Here is a 19010-nt window from a genome sequence, read left to right on the forward strand (position 1 = left end):
TTAAAAGTGTTGTAAGTATATTTTGAACATACTTTGATATATATGTATATATTGTTATAGGTTCGTGAATCAACCAGTGGCCAAGTCATACTTCCCGATGAAGTAAAAATCTGTGAAAGTGAGTTATAGTCCCACTTTTAAAATCTAATATTTTTGGGATGAGAATACATGCAGATTTTATAAATGATTTACAAAATAGACACACTTACGTGAAACTACATTCTATGGTTGAATTATCGAAATCGAATATGCCCCTTTTTATTAAGTCTGGTAATCTAAGAATTAGGGAACAGACACCCTAATTGACGCGAATCCTAAAGATAGATCTATTGGGCCTAACAAACTCCATCCAAAGTACCGGATGCTTTAGTACTTCGAAATTTATATCATATCCGAAGGGTGTCCCGGAATGATGGGGATATTCTTATATATGCATCTTGTTAATGTCGGTTACCAGGTATTCACCATATGAATGATTTTTATCTCTATGTATGGGATGTGTATTGAAATATGAAATCTTGTGGTCTATTATTATGATTTGATATATATAGGTTAAACCTATAACTCACCAACATTTTTGTTGATGTTTTAAGCATGTTTATTCTCAGGTGATTATTAAGAGCTTCCGCTGTCGCATACTTAAATAAGGACGAGATTTGGAGTCCATGCTTGTATGATATTGTGTAAAAACTGCATTCAAGAAACTTATTTTGTTGTAACATATTTGTATTGTAAACCATTATGTAATGGTCGTGTGTAAACAGGATATTTTAGATTATCATTATTTGATAATCTACGTAAAGCTTTTTAAAACCTTTATCTATGAAATAAAGGTTATGGTTTGTTTTAAAAATGAATGCAGTCTTTGAAAAATGTCTCATATAGAGGTCAAAACCTCGCAACGAAATCAATTAATATGGAACGTTTTTAATCAATAAGAACGGGACATTTCAAATTATGCTTACAACATTTCGGAGCATGTATTAGCGATTCGAAGATAAAAGCATTCAAAAAGGCAGATCTATCAGAGATGTAAAAGAAGCGTGGTCGTTTACCAAAAAAAGAGATGATGAGGCGCGGTAAGCAGCAGTCGCCGGTGGTGGATGATTGGTGGTGTTAGGTGGACGAATTTGTAATATTGATGATGCTGTCGGCGTTTTTGGGTATGAGAGAGTAGATAAGTTTATCTAGGGTAGGCCTACTTCTATTGGGAAATACTCTTTGTTTCCCACCGGCATCCGAACGCAGGACTTTGCCCCTTCGTACATATCCATAATAGCTCTAATATATCTACTTGGGATACCTCTAACATTAAGGGTCTTCCATATTAACTTTCGAAGTACACAATCATAGGCATTTTCTAAGTCCAAGAAGACCATCTCTAGGCTCTTTTGCATTTCTCTATACTTCTCCATCACGCTTCTTATAATATGAATTGCCTCCATCGAAGAGCGCCCCGGCATAAAACCAAATTTGTTTTCCAAAACTCTAGTTTCACGTCGAAATCTAGTCTCAATCACTCTCTCCCAAAGCTTCATAGTATGGCTAAGTAATTTTATGCCTCTATAATTACCGCATATTTGGGCAACCTCTTTATTTTTGTAGATAGGGATAATCTCGCCGAGTCTCCATTCCGTAGGCATTTAATAACTTCTAAGCTTCTTATTGAAAAGACACGTCAACCACCTAACACCATCCTCGCCAAGGCACCGCCACACCTCTATTGGAATCTGGTCTGGTCCAACAGCTTTGTTAGCGCCCATCTTTCATAGTGCCGATCTTACTTCATCCTGACTAATCCTCCTACAGAAATTTTTGTTCTGGAATTGCCCTATATCTAAATCCCGCGAATCCTCTTGGCGCCCAGGTCTTCCACCAACGAAAAGAGATGAGAAATACCCTTCCTATATTTTCCTAATTTTGTCTTCCTTCACTATGGTTAGACCGACTTCATCTTTGATATACTTGATGTGTAACATCCTCATTCGGGCCTAGATGTAAGATTACTAATGTGCCCTTAAGTTAGTATTGTGTTACTATGTGCTTTTATTTTTATTTAATATTTATTATTAAATAATAATGTGGTTAGGACCAGTTTGTGACAAGGGTCACAGAACAGGTTTGTTTATTTAATTTGGACTTCGTTTGGGTTACCAAATGATGTACGAAAGATATCAGATAACTGATAAATACCCGTGTGTCACACAGTGTGGGATTATAACCCACTTTTGATGACTTGTGCAGTGCATTTCTTGCACTTTCCAGATCCGTCCCAAAATAATACCCCGTACCTAATTCTTTCTCCTTTGAAACCCTAATCATCAAAACTTGTTCTTGAGCTCAAATTGATCTTGGAATCTTGTTCCTTGTTGTCTACTGATTCTAACAAGGTAAGAAACATGTGTTTTTGTGTTCAATTCATGGTTAAATTCATAGTTTTGTGTAAGTTTTGTAAAAAGCTTGATTTTGTGTCAAAATCCATGGATTTGATGTTGTTATGGTCAAAACTTTATGGGTTTATAGTCTATAACATGTAGTAATTGAGTTGTGGCAAGTTTTGGTGTCAAAAACGAGCTCTAGATCAAGATTTGGTGAATTTAGCTTGAAGTCCGTAGCCTTTGTTCAGTTTCTGATGAAGATGAACACAGTCGGCCGACTGTCGGTCGACAGTCGACCGACTGAGGGTTGAACCGGCCAATTAACGAAGACAACCGACCGACTGAGATTTACATTTGGCCGATTGATGTAATACCAAGTGAGTCGACCGACTGAGAAGGTCAGTCGACCGATTGTGTAGACAGTCGACCGATTGTGTAGACAGTCGACCGACTGTCAGTGTCAGTCGACTGACTGAGTATCCAGGGCAGAATATTTTACCTAAGTGTTGATTTTTAGCCGTTATGCTGCCCGTTTGTATTTTGATGTTTATGATGTAAATTTTGAAAGTGCATAAGTGTTAAGGAGAAAATTTTTAGCGGATAGTTTTCTGACAAAATTTTCTGTATTGTGTTATTTGGTGTTTATGGACATAAACTAACTCGTGTATATGTATTTCTTAGGAGAAAAGGAGAAAGAGAAGGTTCAGTGATTAGATAGCTGAACACCTTCTCGTTTGCTGGTAATCGGTGAGTGGGACTAACTGGAGTATATAGTATATAGTAGCATGTTATATTATGACTGCCATGCTTGTTAGATATACTTATTGTTGTGGATAGTTGGTACATTGTGATGACTGCATGTTGGTTGATGCTTGTCTGCTGGAGCCCAGTGCGTCCCTATTGTGTGGTGGCCTCGGTAGGAGAGATCAACCTGCGGGTTAGGTTCCTCATGTGGTGGCCTAGACAGCCGTGGTGTATATATATGTGAATGACGCGTTCATCGCGTGTGGATTATGTATATACATACGGTGGTGGAGGAACTTCTAGTAAGCCCCAGTCCGATCAGCTGGTGGTTAATGGTTTGGCCGAGCCGCCAGAGTCTCTGTAGACGGCACTTGGGTGATGTTTGTGTGTTAGACTAAGTGACATGATTAGTATAACACTTATGTATACTATGGCCTGTAGTTAGTCGTACTCACTTAGCTTCGTGCTAATTCCCCTCCATCTCCTCCCTGCAGGTTGTTAGCTTTTGTAGATAGTGCTTTTGGGAGAAGACGGGCATGATGATGTTATGTTTGACAGGGTTAACTCTGATGTGGTCTTTTAGAATATGAACCGTGTACCTTTGAAAACAGAAAGTATTTACGTCTCTTCCTATTAATATGTAAATTGTTTTAATGACACGTGACATCGGTTTGTACAAATGTTGATATCGTAATTAATTAATATTATGCTTCCGTCACGTATAAAAAAAAAATAGCGGTGTCACATGATGTTATCTATATCCCTCCTCTTGCGCTCCCTAGCTTTTGCAATCATGTAGATATCATTTGCTCCTTCTTTAGAGTCTAGTTTCTTATATAAATCTTCGTACGCCTTATCTTTTACACGTGAAACAGCCTTCTTAGCTTCCCTTTTGGCTTCTCTATATCTCTCTTCTGCCTTAGTTCTATCATCACGTGTCCCCTCCCGGAAAGTAATGAGCTCCCTAAACCTCAGTTGCTTAAGCGCGACTTTGGTTTGAACCTCGTCATTAATCCACCAAGATTCTCTACTAGACTTATGTCCTCTCGATGGCCCCACTGCCACACCTAAGGCTACCTTGGCTACATCTCTAATAGTAGATGCCGGACTATTCCACATCTGGTCAGCGTCATCATGAGTAACAGTATCCACTCCTGCCTCAACTCTTTCTAATACCGAAGCTTTAAAAGTTTCGGATTTCACTTCATTCAGATTCTTCCATAGGATCCTAGGTTGCATGGGTCTCACGCTCCTAGTAACACGCCTCTGCAAGACCAAGTCCATTACCAATTATCTGTGTTGGATGGAAAATGTCCAGGTATTCATGAAACTACAGTCTCCGCAAGCCCTAAGGTTCCCTTTGCGAAGCAGAAAATAATCAATCTGGGTATTATGGCCCCCGCTGTGGAAAGTTGCTAGTTGGGCTTCCGTCGTCCTGAAAAAAGAATTTTCAACAACCAAATCGTGCACAACGGCGATTTCGAGAATAGAGTGTCCTTCTTCATTTTGAACTCCGTACCCAAAGCCCCCATGGTCCCCCGTATATTCGTCTGAAATCGTTGCTATATGTCCATTAAGGTCCCCCCAGATTTCTAAGTTCTATCTCTTTAATTAAACAAAATTACGCGGTTGGTCTCATGTTTGGCGCATATTTGATGGATGGGCCTTAGGTTATTTTTTTTACTTGGATGCCTATAATGTTTGTTCTTGTTATGCGCTTGGTATCTGTACCTAACGGACGTCTATATCTGATAGTTAACCCCTATCACGTGACTTGCACATTATGGTATTTTGATCAATCACTTTTGCTGAACATGTTTAAAGCCATCTACCCTACCTAATTTCATTTTGTTGGGTACTCGAGAATGAGCCGATTATGAATCAAGTATTGTGTGGAAGGTTTCCAATAGACGAGGGCTATATATAGGACACTAGGCCTCTGATACTCACTAACAATAGCCACCAAACTTCATTGTGTACAAGAGAATCGTGGAATATAGTTGACTATTTGACTAATGCTCTCTAGTATTCTTGTGGTTATTGTTCACATTCATCGTATTCACGAGTATTGGGTCTTAATAATTGATGTCAGAGCCGACCATACAACGAAACATATGGCGGTCCATATGAATACGATGAATGTTCACCATACACCTTTAAACCTTCAACACCAAAACCTTCATATCTTCAAACCTTCATCATGAAGATCATCATATCTTCATGATGATCTTCATACCTTCAACCAACAATTTCCAGAAACTTAAAAAAATTTCATTCTCCCGTAAACCAAAACTTATCCGAAAACACATCTGCCCGAAAATCGAAAACGTGTGAAAATCGCATTTTCTGACAACGATTACCAAAACATCAAATTTCACATCACATATTAAAACAACAAATTAAAAACACTTTTTGATTATTATCATTTCAATATCTAGACCAGAAATTCAGAAATCTAAAGTTCAAAATCAAATTAAAATACTATTCATCATCATATTCAAACTTCAAAATTCGTAATCATCATTTGGATTTATTCGGTAGAAATCAAGATCAAAAATAAGTTCTATATGCTAATCTAAACTTCGTCATCCTCTACATCAGATTTACAGCAACAAATTCAAAGTGTTTGAGCTCGTGTTCTACGTTTTATCCGAAAAATGAAGATTTAGTAGTTTTGAGCAACCTACTCCATCAAAGTTTGAATTGAGCATAGTTTTGGAATCCTTGTGGCTTGTTTCTGCTATGTAATGCTTCAAATCAGATTGAAAAGCAACATAGATTTTTAGATCTCAAAGTCAAACTTCAAAACTCTTCGATCAACAAATCAATTGAAGTGAATCTCTGCGTTTCATATGTTAAAAACATGTGTCGAGCATCAGGAAGTTGATTTCAAGTAACTTTTATGAAGAATTCATACCCTAAAATGGAAAAAATCATGAAATTAATTTTTATGTTCATTGTGACCACCATAGCTGTTCATCCCTGATTTTTGGAATTTAAAGATGTTTCTACTTCAGATTCTTCACAAAAACTTGCAATCGGCTAATGCAGAAAGCTAATGCAATCAGTATTGAGTCTTGATTTTAGATGTTGATGATTTTGATGTTCATAGAGATGAACATATGCAGATATAGAAACTTTCAGAGAGAAGATAACATATTCAATTGAACATTTTTTGACAACAACTTTTTTGATTTTCGGACATGGATGATGAAGTTGCAGTTGATGATTTTTGCATAAAGATCAATTACCAGATTAAATTTTCGTACGTACATGAACATTTGCAAATTATCATTATCGGACATCAAATAATTGTTTCCGGATCATGGATTGGCCCAATCTTAATTGGCTATCGAAAAATGGAATTTTACTAAGTCCATTAAACGTCCAAAAATAGGCCACTCAAGCTTGTGTACGAAAATGGCTTGATGTACAAAAATAGGCCTGTCAGAAAACAAAGGCCCGCACGAAAATAAGCCCAAATTTATTTCATTTTCTGACAGGGACTGATGGGCGTCGAGTACCAGTCAAAAATTAATTAAATATTCTAAACTAGCCAGGGTAAGTAAGATTCGTTCCAAGGGAGATTGTGGTCAAAAGCAAGCAATTCTTAGAGTTGATTTTGCAATTGGAACTAAATTAACACTAATTAGATGACTTTAAATGAAAAAGACTTAAACTTATGAGGTTTAAGCAAAGAGCATGAACAGGATATCAAAAACACAATGTTGTTATTAATGGAATAAAAGCTATATCCCTTCCAAATCCCAATTGGTACAATTCATTCAAACAAGTATTAAGCTTTATCAAGTTTTCATGTAACTTACATAGACATAAGTTCTTCAATTTATCAAAAAACACTATCTTGGGCACCTTCATGTAAATTATATAGCTTGTCTTTATCCTTAACTAAATTAACACTAAATGGGTTTAGAACAAACTATTAATTCATAATAATAAGTCTTACAATAATGAAATTTAATAAATTTACATTAAACGATAACTTGAACAATTCATAAAATAAAAGATATTTTCAATACAACTTATGAATCACAATAATACTTGAATGAAATCATAAATACACAATTGTTCAATGGAAGGAATAAAGTAAAAAGACTTATCCATACATGCTGCTGATGATAATCTTGATGATTTGTTGATGAAGCATGAAGAACTCTACTTTTATTCTAGAAAAGAGATGAATTTTAATGTTAGGGTTATGTTTTGTAGCTCAAAAACTGATGGAAAAAGTGTTTCATTCATATTCTAGGTTCCTTTTATATAGGAGATGAGAAACTTGTTTCCAAAGCAAAATCTCTCAACATCCGGGTGCAGTAAAATTGCACTGACGTAATTTACACCTGATCTAGCATAAATTACGTCACCATGTGAAATCCGGGCGTAATTTTACGCTGCAAAGTGCACTTTTCACATGTCTTGTTCAAGTTGTGGCGTAATTTACGCCAAGGGTGTCGTAAATTACGTCAACTCATAAAAATCAAAGTTGTAGCCCTCTGAAATACGGACGTCTGGGATTTTGAATCACCTCGATCGGAGGTCGTATGCTCAAGTTATGGCCAAACTGTAACAGCGCGCATGAGACAACTTTTTCATCATTTTTAGCATCTTTTATTTTCTTTTCTCCATAAACCTGAAATACACGAAACTATATCAAAGTAACTTGTTTTCCATCTAAACAAGGACAAATTTATTGCTTCTAAGCACAAATGATCGTGTCAAATAATGACCGATCAAATCCACCACCCTTGGCTTTTGCTTGTCCTCAAGGAAATCTATTTTTAACCACAAGAATAACAACACCTCAGTGATCTTCTTTTAACAACTCAAACAACTTTTTGCAAAAAAAAAAAAAAAAAAAAAAAAAAAAAAAAAAAAAAACAATTGAGATGTAAAGACAATTCGGGTCAATCTCTCAAACCTCAAGTAATTACAATTACTTCCAATACATAAAGTACAAAGCTTTTCCTCCTAGACATATTCCTTAACTTTAAATTCCAAACACTATTCATAAAATTATCATCCTCAATCATTTTTCAATCATCAAATGAATCAACGCTTAAAACTAGATTTAAGAAAAGATTCTCCACAAAATTTTTTCACAATCAACATTTAACCATTAAACAATAAATACAAACGTACCTAGGTAACATGTCAAAAGAAACACAAAATGGTTTATATTACATCCGTTTGGGTTTATCGGGTTGGTCAATACTCGGATAAAAATTTGTGTAAAATGGTTACGAATGTCGAATCAATCAAACTTTATATGGTTTAAAATTTTAACGTGACCCTCATTCGTACGAAGATAAATTAACAATATTATCAAAGATAATATAGTTACAAATTTAAAATTGGAATGTCAATCATAACTAGAATCATACATATGTTTGTGTTTTTATCGTCCTTAACTTCTCAACTAGCCAAACTCATGCCCTTGTCTACATTAGTATTGAGTGCATATATTTTAAGTCACGACACCAATGAACCCCCTAAGTCTAATTAGAAATACCCTATACCACAAGCTGGATGAAACAGATGTTGGTTACATTGACCATTTATGCAAGGCATCACATGAAAGGTATGGATATATTTGTGAGGTCATGAGAAGTCTTCACTTTGCTTTTGACTTTACACTTCAATGAGAACAAATTCTATGCCTCAGTGGTCCATGCTTTATAAGGCACTCGTTTCACAATTTTTGGCATACTCTTCTTCTACTCTCTGTTCTTAAATTTTTTTTCTTGAATTCGTCTCCTTCAACTTCCTCCTCTCTTCTTATATGATAGCGCAAAATGTGTGACATATTTGAAACATTTATGATGTAACGGTGAATGTGTGGTGACGGTGGCAATGATATATAGATATATAGGATGTAGATGATGGGTGTTGGGTGTGATAAATATCATTGTCATAGCTTGTGATATAAAGACCTCCTTTCGACCTTTGCCTAGGGAAGAGTAAACTCTACAAGTGTTGCATTGGTGGCAATCATTATTATTATGCACCTTCATACTAATAAGTAAATCGTGAAATCCAATGTGGAACCTAGGAAAGCACTCCGAGTCAAACTAATCGAAAAGCCACACATACTATGGTATGATAGCCATGTATGATTGCAAATTCTAATTTAAACCAATTATGTCTCAGCACAAATGAGTTGCGTTTTCACCTAATGTTACTAAATCTAAATAAGATAAAGTAAGATTAAATTTGACATTAATAACCAAAAATAAGGGTAGGAATAGAAAATTGGTTTTTTCTTTGGTTTTAATTCTAAAGGCTTAGGCTGCTAATGATAATTAATTGATTCTAGCACACAACTGTGTACTAACAACTTGGTTGGACTGGCTTAATAATGATGTAAAATAAAAATGGTTTAAAAATCCTAAAGTGTTTCTTTATCACCCATATTACCTAAAGTACAACAATGGGATCCCATTTTCATCATCTATCTTCCTCGAGCATTTATATATATTAGGACGATGATATTTAGGAAGCAAATGACCATAACACTCAAAAGTATAAGTTACATTTTAATTAGTATAATTATTGGTGAAATAAGTCTAATTATTGATAAAGGTACGTGTCACGAAACGTAAAGTATAAGTTTTCTAAGTGTACGAAAGGACGTTCGAAAAACCGGAACTGGTACGTAAGTCGAGCGTCAACGTACAATTCATCGGTGAAAAAATTACAAATCAACTATGCACGAGAATATAATATAATATCTAATTAATTCTAAAGATTAAATATAATATATATTAAATAATATATATGTAATATGTCGATAGCCATAGACTTTGCAAATGTGAGCTGGATTTGTGTCTCATGCGATCGCATGAGATCTCCACACAATCCTCATGCGATCACATGAGGGGGGGTAGGTGGGCTGAATTGCTTATAAATTGAATTCGAGCTGTTTTCTGAATTCATTCACTCCTTCTTTCGCATAAACATATATACATATATTATTATTATTATTATTATTATTATTATTATTATTATTATTATTATTATTATTATTATTATTAAAGATTAATATTATTATTAATCTTATTATTAGTAGTAGTATTATTAGTATTATACATAAAATACTACGACGGAGTGATGTTTGAGTGATTTCAAAATGGGTTTTCGAGCGGGACAGAACTAAGGAAATTATGGGTTATAGCTATGGAGGTTATGGGTATTGCTTGGGTGTTATGATCGTGAGTCAAACTAGTGTTTATCATCTCCGATGCGTCTACGTATTTTCCTACAATATTGAATCACAATATTGATATGTGAGCATTCATATCTTATCTTTTATATATTAATAGTGTATCCATGTCTAGTGCTCGAGTATATATGTTTATGCATGCTTGTATGCTTTAATTTTGTAGTTAGATAGTTTATGATGAATCACGAATTTGATACATATGCTACTGATATAAAGTATATGATATGCATGTTTTTGGAAAGCTGGCGAAAAATTATTAACTTTTCATTCAGAAATCGCGTGAATTCGATGAACGGATTAAAAGATATGGACAACTGAATTATGTTTGACATTAATTGAAATTGTGTTTGAAATTGTAAATTAATATTTAAACAACTTGTCTATGAGATTAATAAATTGGATTTTTAAATATTACTAATCGTGTAAATGAATTTCTATATAAAGCACGTCTCGTCTTATTGAACAATTGTCAAAGTTGACTGTCTTATCATGTTTTAAAGCTTTATAAACACTATAATCTGATTTTACAAGTATTGGAAAGCTATGTGAAATAATAAAATATTTTCGATTGCCATGATAATTCAAATATAATATAGCTCCTGAAATAAATAATATTTTGAGTTTGATAAACTATAAATTCGTTCAATTATCAAGACTTATACTATGATAATAAACATGTATAGATTTAAAGATCATATTGGGTCAGGTTGACTTTTGAGATGACTTTTGTTAACTTTTTCATGTCGCTCTCGAGCATTAGGATTGTAATACACTATGACCCGACCTAGCTTGTTAAACATTTATTGACCAACATATATTCTCTAGGTTGAGATCTACAGTTATTTTGCATTCCGAGTTTTGGAATCCTTGTGGCTTGTTTCTGCTATGTAATGCTTCAAATCAGATTGAAAAGCAACATAGATTTTTAGATCTCAAAGTCAAACTTCAAAACTCTTCGGTCAACAAATCAATTGAAGTGAATCTCTGCGTTTCATATGTTAAAAACATGTGTCGAGCATCAGGAAGTTGATTTCAAGTAACTTTTATGAAGAATTCATACCCTAAAATGGAAAAAATCATGAAATTAATTTTTATGTTCATTGTGACCACCATAGCTGTTCATCCCTGATTTTTGGAATTTAAAGATGTTTCTACTTCAGATTCTTCACAAAAACTTGTAATCGGCTAATGCAGAAAGCTAATACAATCAGTATTGAGTCTTGATTTTGGATGTTGATGATTTTGATGTTCATAGAGATGAACATATGCAGATATAGAAACTTTCGGAGAGAAGATAACATATTCAATTGAACATTTTTTGACAACAACTTTTTTGATTTTCGGACATGGATGATGAAGTTGCAGTTGATGATTTTTGCATAAAGATCAATTACCAGATTAAATTTTCGTACGTACAGGAACATTTGCAAATTATCATTATCGGACATCAAATAATTGTTTCCGGATCATGGATTGGCCCAATCTTAATTGGCTATCGAAAAATGGAATTTTACTAAGTCCATTAAACGTCCAAAAATAGGCCACTCAAGCTTGTGTACGAAAATGGCCTGATGTACAAAAATAGGCCTGTCAGAAAACAAAGGCCCGCACGAAAATAAGCCCAAATTTATTTCATTTTCTGACAGGGACTGATGGGCGTCGAAGTACCAGTCAAAAATTAATTAAATATTCTAAACTAGCCAGGATAAGTAAGATTCGTTCCAAGGGAGATTGTGGTCAAAAGCAAGCAATTCTTAGAGTTTATTTTGCAATTGGAACTAAATTAACACTAATTAGATGACTTTAAATGAAAAAGACTTAAACTTATGAGGTTTAAGCAAAGAGCATGAACAGGATATCAAAAACACAATGTTGTTATTAATGGAATAAAAGCTATATCCCTTCCAAATCCCAATTGGTACAATTCATTCAAACAAGTATTAAGCTTTATCAAGTTTTCATGTAACTTACATAGACATAAGTTCTTCAATTTATCAAAAAACACTATCTTGGGCACATTCATGTAAATTATATAGCTTGTCTTTATCCTTAACTAAATTAACACTAAATGGGTTTAGAACAAACTATTAATTCATAATAATAAGTCTTACAATAATGAAATTTAATAAATTTACATTAAACGATAACTTGAACAATTCATAAAATAAAAGATATTTTCAATACAACTTATGAATCACAATAATACTTGAATGAAATCATAAATACACAATTGTTCAATGGAAGGAATAAAGTAAAAAGACTTATCCATACATGCTGCTGATGATGATCTTGATGATTTGTTGATGAAGCATGAAGAACTCTACTTTTATTCTAGAAAAGAGATGAATTTTAATGTTAGGGTTAAGTTTTGTAGCTCAAAAACTGATGGAAAAAGTGTTTCATTAGTATTCTAGGTTCCTTTTATATAGGGGATGAGAAACTTGTTTCCAAAGCAAAAATCTCTCAACATCCGGGTGCAGTAAAATTGCACTGACGTAATTTACGCCTGATCTAGCATAAATTACGTCACCATGTGAAATCCGGGCGTAATTTTACGCTGCAAAGTGCACTTTTCACATGTCTTGTTCAAGTTGTGGCGTAATTTACGACAAGGGTGGCGTAAATTACGCCAACTCATAAAAATCAAAGTTGTAGCCCTCTGAAATACGGACGTCTGGGATTTTGAATCACCTCGATCGGAGGTCGTATGCTCAAGTTATGGCCAAACTGTAACAGCGCGCATGAGACAACTTTTTCATCATTTTTAGCATCTTTTATTTTCTTTTCTCCATAAACCTGAAATACACGAAACTATATCAAAGTAACTTGTTTTCCATCTAAACAAGGACAAATTTATTGCTTCTAAGCACAAATGATCGTGTCAAATAATGACCGATCAAATCCACCACCCTTGGCTTTTGCTTGTCCTCAAGCAAATCTATTTTTAACCATAAGAATAACAACACCTCAGTGATCTTCTTTTAACAACTCAAACAACTTTTTGCAAAAAAAAAAAAAAAAAAAAAAAAAAAAACAATTGAGATGTAAAGACAATTCGGGTCAATCTCTCAAACCTCAAGCAATTACAATTACTTCCAATACATAAAGTACAAAGCTTTTCCTCCTAGACATATTCCTTAACTTTAAATTCCAAACACTATTCATAAAATTATCATCCTCAATCATTTTTCAATCATCAAATGAATCAACGCTTAAAACTAGATTTAAGAAAAGATTCTCCACAAAATTTTTTCACAATCAACATTTAACCATTAAACAATAAATACAAACGTACCTAGGTAACATGTCAAAAGAAACACAAAATGGTTTATATTACATCCGTTTGGGTTTATCGGGTTGGTCAATACTCGGATAAAAATTTGTGTAAAATGGTTACGAATGTCGAATCAATCAAACTTTATATGGTTTAGAAATTTTAACGTGACCCTCATTCGTACGAAGATAAATTAACAATATTATCAAAGATAATATAGTTACAAATTTAAAATTGGAATGTCAATCATAACTAGAATCATACATATGTTTGTGTTTTTATCGTCCTTAACTTCTCAACTAGCCAAACTCATGCCCTTGTCTACATTAGTATTGAGTGCATAGATTTTAAGTCACAACACCAATGAACCCCCTAAGTCTAATTAGAAATACCCTATACCACAAGCTGGATGAAACAGATGTTGGTTACATTGACCATTTATGCAAGGCATCACATGAAAGGTATGGATATATTTGTGAGGTCATGAGAAGTCTTCACTTTGCTTTTGACTTTACACTTCAATGAGAACAAATTCTATGCCTCAGTGGTCCATGCTTTATAAGGCACTCGTTTCACAATTTTTGGCATACTCTTCTTCTACTCTCTGTTCTTAAATTTTTTTTCTTGAATTCGTCTCCTTCAACTTCCTCCTCTCTTCTTATATGATAGCGCAAAATGTGTGACATATTTGAAACATTTATGATGTAACGGTGAATGTGTGGTGACGGTGACAATGATATATAGATATATAGGATGTAGATGATGGGTGTTGGGTGTGATAAATATCATTGTCATAGCTTGTGATATAAAGACCTCATTTCGACCTTTGCCTAGGGAAGAGTAAACTCTACAAGTGTTGCATTGGTGGCAATCATTATTATTATGCACCTTCATACTAATAAGTAAATCGTGGAATCCAATGTGGAACCTAGGAAAGCACTCCGAGTCAAACTAATCGAAAAGCCATACATACTATGGTATGATAGCCATGTATGATTGCAAATTCTAATTTAAACCAATTATGTCTCAGCACAAATGAGTTGCGTTTTCACCTAATGTTACTAAATCTAAATAAGATAAAGTAAGATTAAATTCGACATTAATAACCAAAAATAAGGGTAGGAATAGAAAATTGGTTTTTTCTTTGGTTTTAATTCTAAAGGCTTAGGCTGCTAATGATAATTAATTGATTCTAGCACACAACTGTGTACTAACAACTTGGTTGGACTGGCTTAATAATGATGTAAAATAAAAATGGTTTAAAAATCCTAAAGTGTTTCTTTATCACCCATATTACCTAAAGTACAACAATGGGATCCCATTTTCATCATCTATCTTCCTCGAGCATTTATATATATTAGGACGATGATTTTTAGGAAGCAAATGACCATAACACTCAAAAGTATAAGTTACATTTTAATTAGTATAATTATTGGTGAAATAAGTCTAATTATTGATAAAGGTACGTGTCACGAAACGTAAAGTATAAGTTTTCTAAGTGTACGAAAGGACGTTCGAAAAACCGGAACCGGTACGTAAGTCGAGCGTCAACGTACAATTCATCGGTGAAAAAATTACAAATCAACTATGCACGAGAATATAATATAATATCTAATTAATTCTAAAGATTAAATATAATATATATTAAATAATATATATGTAATATGTCGATAGCCATAGACTTTGCAAATGTGAGCTGGATTTGTGTCTCATGCGATCGCATGAGATCTCCACACAATCCTCATGCGATCACATGAGGGGGGTAGGTGGGCTGAATTGCTTATAAATTGAATTCGAGCTGTTTTCTGAATTCATTCACTCCTTCTTTCGCATAAACATATATACATATATTATTATTATTATTATTATTATTATTATTATTATTATTATTATTATTATTATTATTATTATTATTATTATTATTATTATTAAAGATTAATATTATTATTAATCTTATTATTAGTAGTAGTATTATTAGTATTATTAGTATTATACATAAAATACTACGACGGAGTGATGTTTGAGTGATTTCAAAATGGGTTTTCGAGCGGGACAGAGCTAAGGAAATTATGGGTTATAGCTATGGAGGTTATGGGTATTGCTTGGGGGTTATGATCGTGAGTCAAACTAGTGTTTATCATCTCCGATACGTCTACGTATTTTCCTACAATATTGAATCACAATATTGATACATGAGCATTCATATCTTATCTTTTATATATTAATAGTGTATCCATGTCTAGTGCTCGAGTATATATGTTTATGCATGCTTGTATGCTTTAATTTTGTAGTTAGATAGTTTATGATGAATCACAAATTTGATACATATGCTACTGATATAAAGTATATGATATGCATGTTTTTAGAAAGCTGGCGAAAAATTATTAACTTTTCATTTAGAAATCGCGTGAATTCGATGAACGGATTAAAAGATATGGACAACTGAATTATGTTTGACATTAATTGAAATTGTGTTTGAAATTGTAAATTAATATTTAAACAACTTGTCTATGAGATTAATAAATTGGATTTTCAAATATTACTAATCGTGTAAATGAATTTCTATATAAAGCACGTCTCGTCTTATTGAACAATTGTCAAAGTTGACTGTCTTATCATGTTTTAAAGCTTTATAAACACTATAATCTGATTTTACAAGTATTGGAAAGCTATGTAAAATAATAAAATATTTTCGATTGCCATGATAATTCAAATATAATATAGCTCCTGAAATAAATAATATTTTGAGTTTGATAAACTATACATTCGTTCAATTATCAAGACTTATACTATGATAATAAACATGTATAGATTTAAAGATCATATTGGGTCATGTTGACTTTTGAGATGACTTTTGTTAACTTTTTCATGTCGCTCTCGAGCATTAGGATTGTGATACACTATGACCCGACCTAGCTTGTTAAACATTTATTGACCAACATATATTCTCTAGGTTGAGATCTACAGTTATTTTGCATTCCGAGTTTCGGTCACATTTCGGTAAATGACCTTATGTGCTACTAAGGTGAGTTTCATTTTCTCCCTTTTTAAATTGCTTTTGCAATCTATATTTTTGGGCTGAGAATACATGCACTTTATTTTAAATGCAATGGACACAAGTATATACTAAATTCTACACCGAGTTTGAAACGAAAATCCCTTAGCTTTGGTAACTAGTAACTGCCGGTTATAAGAACTGGTGGGCGCGAGTAGTTGTATATGGATCCATAGGGCTTGACATCCCCGTCTGTTCCAGGTATATAGAAACCCTAGCCTGAACTATAAAACAGACGTATGCTATTTGAGTTTAGTACACGTTGGATTGCGTGTATTGTACATGTTGGTTGCATGTATGTTAAAACAGGGGGTACTTATTATAACGTTAAAGCTTAGTTACCAGGGTGCTCAATCTTGTAGAATAATTTGATAAACGTTTCAGATGAAACAACTGAAATCTTGTGATCCACCTTTATATATAGATTATGCGCAACATTAAAACTATGAACTCACCAACCTTTGTGTTGACACTTTTAAGCATGTTTATTCTCAGGTTCCTAGAAGTCTTCCGCTGTTTGCTTATACGTTATACAAGCTATGTGCATGGAGTCATACATGCTTTATTCGAGAAAACTTTGCATTCACAAAATCATCACCATGTATCTTATTTTGACTGCATTGTCAACAGATGTAGTATTGTAAACTATTATTTACGGTGATTGTCTATATGTAGAAATCATCAGATGTCAAAGACCTTGGAATTAGATATTCATTTATGGTGTGCCTTTTCAAAAGAATGCGATGTTTACAAAACGTATCATATAGAGGTCATAACCTCACTTTGAAATCAATGAATGATGTATTCGTCCAAATGGATTTGGACTGGTCATCACAAAACTTGTTGTATTGGTTTAAACGGATTGTATGGAACGGTTTACGTTATGTAACCATTTAATTGGGCGTTAATGGTTTTTAAATATAAAAAAAAATTGTCGTGTTGATTACGGGTTGGGTTGTTTCAGAGTGTGACTAGAGAGTGCGCATAATGCGCAATTCACCTGGTACCAGGTCTCGCGTTCGGGGGGCTTGATTACCCGAGGTTTTACCTTCTGTGAGGGAGCCAATGTACTTGTTCATAGAAGGGTTTCCTCGCTTACCAAAAAATATTAGTGATAAATGGAGATTATCAAATGTTTAGTAGAAACGTTTGGGACAAGATTACCCAATGTGGGTACCCAACATTTAGTAGAAACATGGAGATATTTAGTTAGTCTATTGCTTTAGCTTTTTCCTAAACGAGAACGTCACCAGTTTAAGTAAGAGAACTTGTAACAAGTTGAGATATCCCGTTATTCCATTACATTACTTTGGTATGTACAGTGGCGGATCTTGAAAACAATTATTGGAGAGGCCAATAATATATTGTTGAAAATGTTATTAATATTGTTTAATTATGGATAAAGACTCGCAATAAAGCGATAAACATATAATATTGAGCAAGAGAGAGATCATTGTAAGGTCTTTCACTCTTTCTACATAGATAGCGTATATAAACTAAAAATATATATATATTACGTTGGAGATCAAAGATTAATGATCAAATTAAATTTGATTCTATATTACTACGAAAATATTTTGTTTTTCACATACATTATACATGACGCATGATAATTAGTAGTATAAAATGATGCATGATAAGTGGTAATATAAAACCATGAGTGTGGTGGTTGAATGGTTATGACCCTAGCCTTCCATAGTGAAGGTCATGAGTTCGATTCCAGGCACCCACAATTATCCACTCATGGCCACGGAAGTTCGCCTGCAATGACTCCGGGCTGCTCGCGTAGCGAGTAGTCGCCCTGGGATTAGTCAAGTTGACCGTTTGGATACCTAGGTTAAAAAAAAAGTGGTAATATAAATGTATGAAAACGGTTGAAAAACAAAAGAAATGATGAGAAAAGGAATCGAACTTGAGCTCCTTATAACATAAAGGTTACACAAAAAACCAACCCACCAAGGTACAAGATTTATGAAATATATATGGATTGTTTGGGGGACCATGGCCCACCCATGCCCCCCTTATGATCCGCCAGTGCTGGCGCATGTTTATTCTAGTACTTTTTTTTTGTTTTTGGTTCCAGTGTTCAAATCTATTTTTCATTCGGACGGAGACTTTTTCCAAAACCATAGCTAGTTTGGTATATAGATTTATTGGTTGACATACTTTTGTTTTATTAGGAAGACAGGCGCATTGGATTATTCTAAAACTCATAATATTTCTTAACAATAATGTATTAGAATGCATGCTTCATCTGGATCACTATATATAAGTAAAATGAAGCCATTGGTTTGTACTCTAATCCTATCATTTACAAAT

At 33.8% G+C, this 19010-nt stretch overlaps 1 protein-coding gene across 1 annotated transcript; it reads right to left on the reverse strand.

Annotated features, from left to right (window-relative positions):
- Nucleotides 1-3863: 3863 nt before the first annotated feature.
- On the reverse strand, nt 3864-4406 carry LOC139902233 (uncharacterized). Its single transcript, XM_071884878.1, has one exon. The coding sequence runs from the start codon at nt 4404-4406 to the stop codon at nt 3864-3866; it is 543 nt and encodes a 180-aa protein (XP_071740979.1).
- Nucleotides 4407-19010: the final 14604 nt, after the last annotated feature.

Source organism: Rutidosis leptorrhynchoides, chromosome 3, assembly GCF_046630445.1.
Source record: "Rutidosis leptorrhynchoides isolate AG116_Rl617_1_P2 chromosome 3, CSIRO_AGI_Rlap_v1, whole genome shotgun sequence".
In the NCBI taxonomy this organism is placed as follows: Eukaryota; Viridiplantae; Streptophyta; class Magnoliopsida; order Asterales; family Asteraceae; genus Rutidosis; species Rutidosis leptorrhynchoides.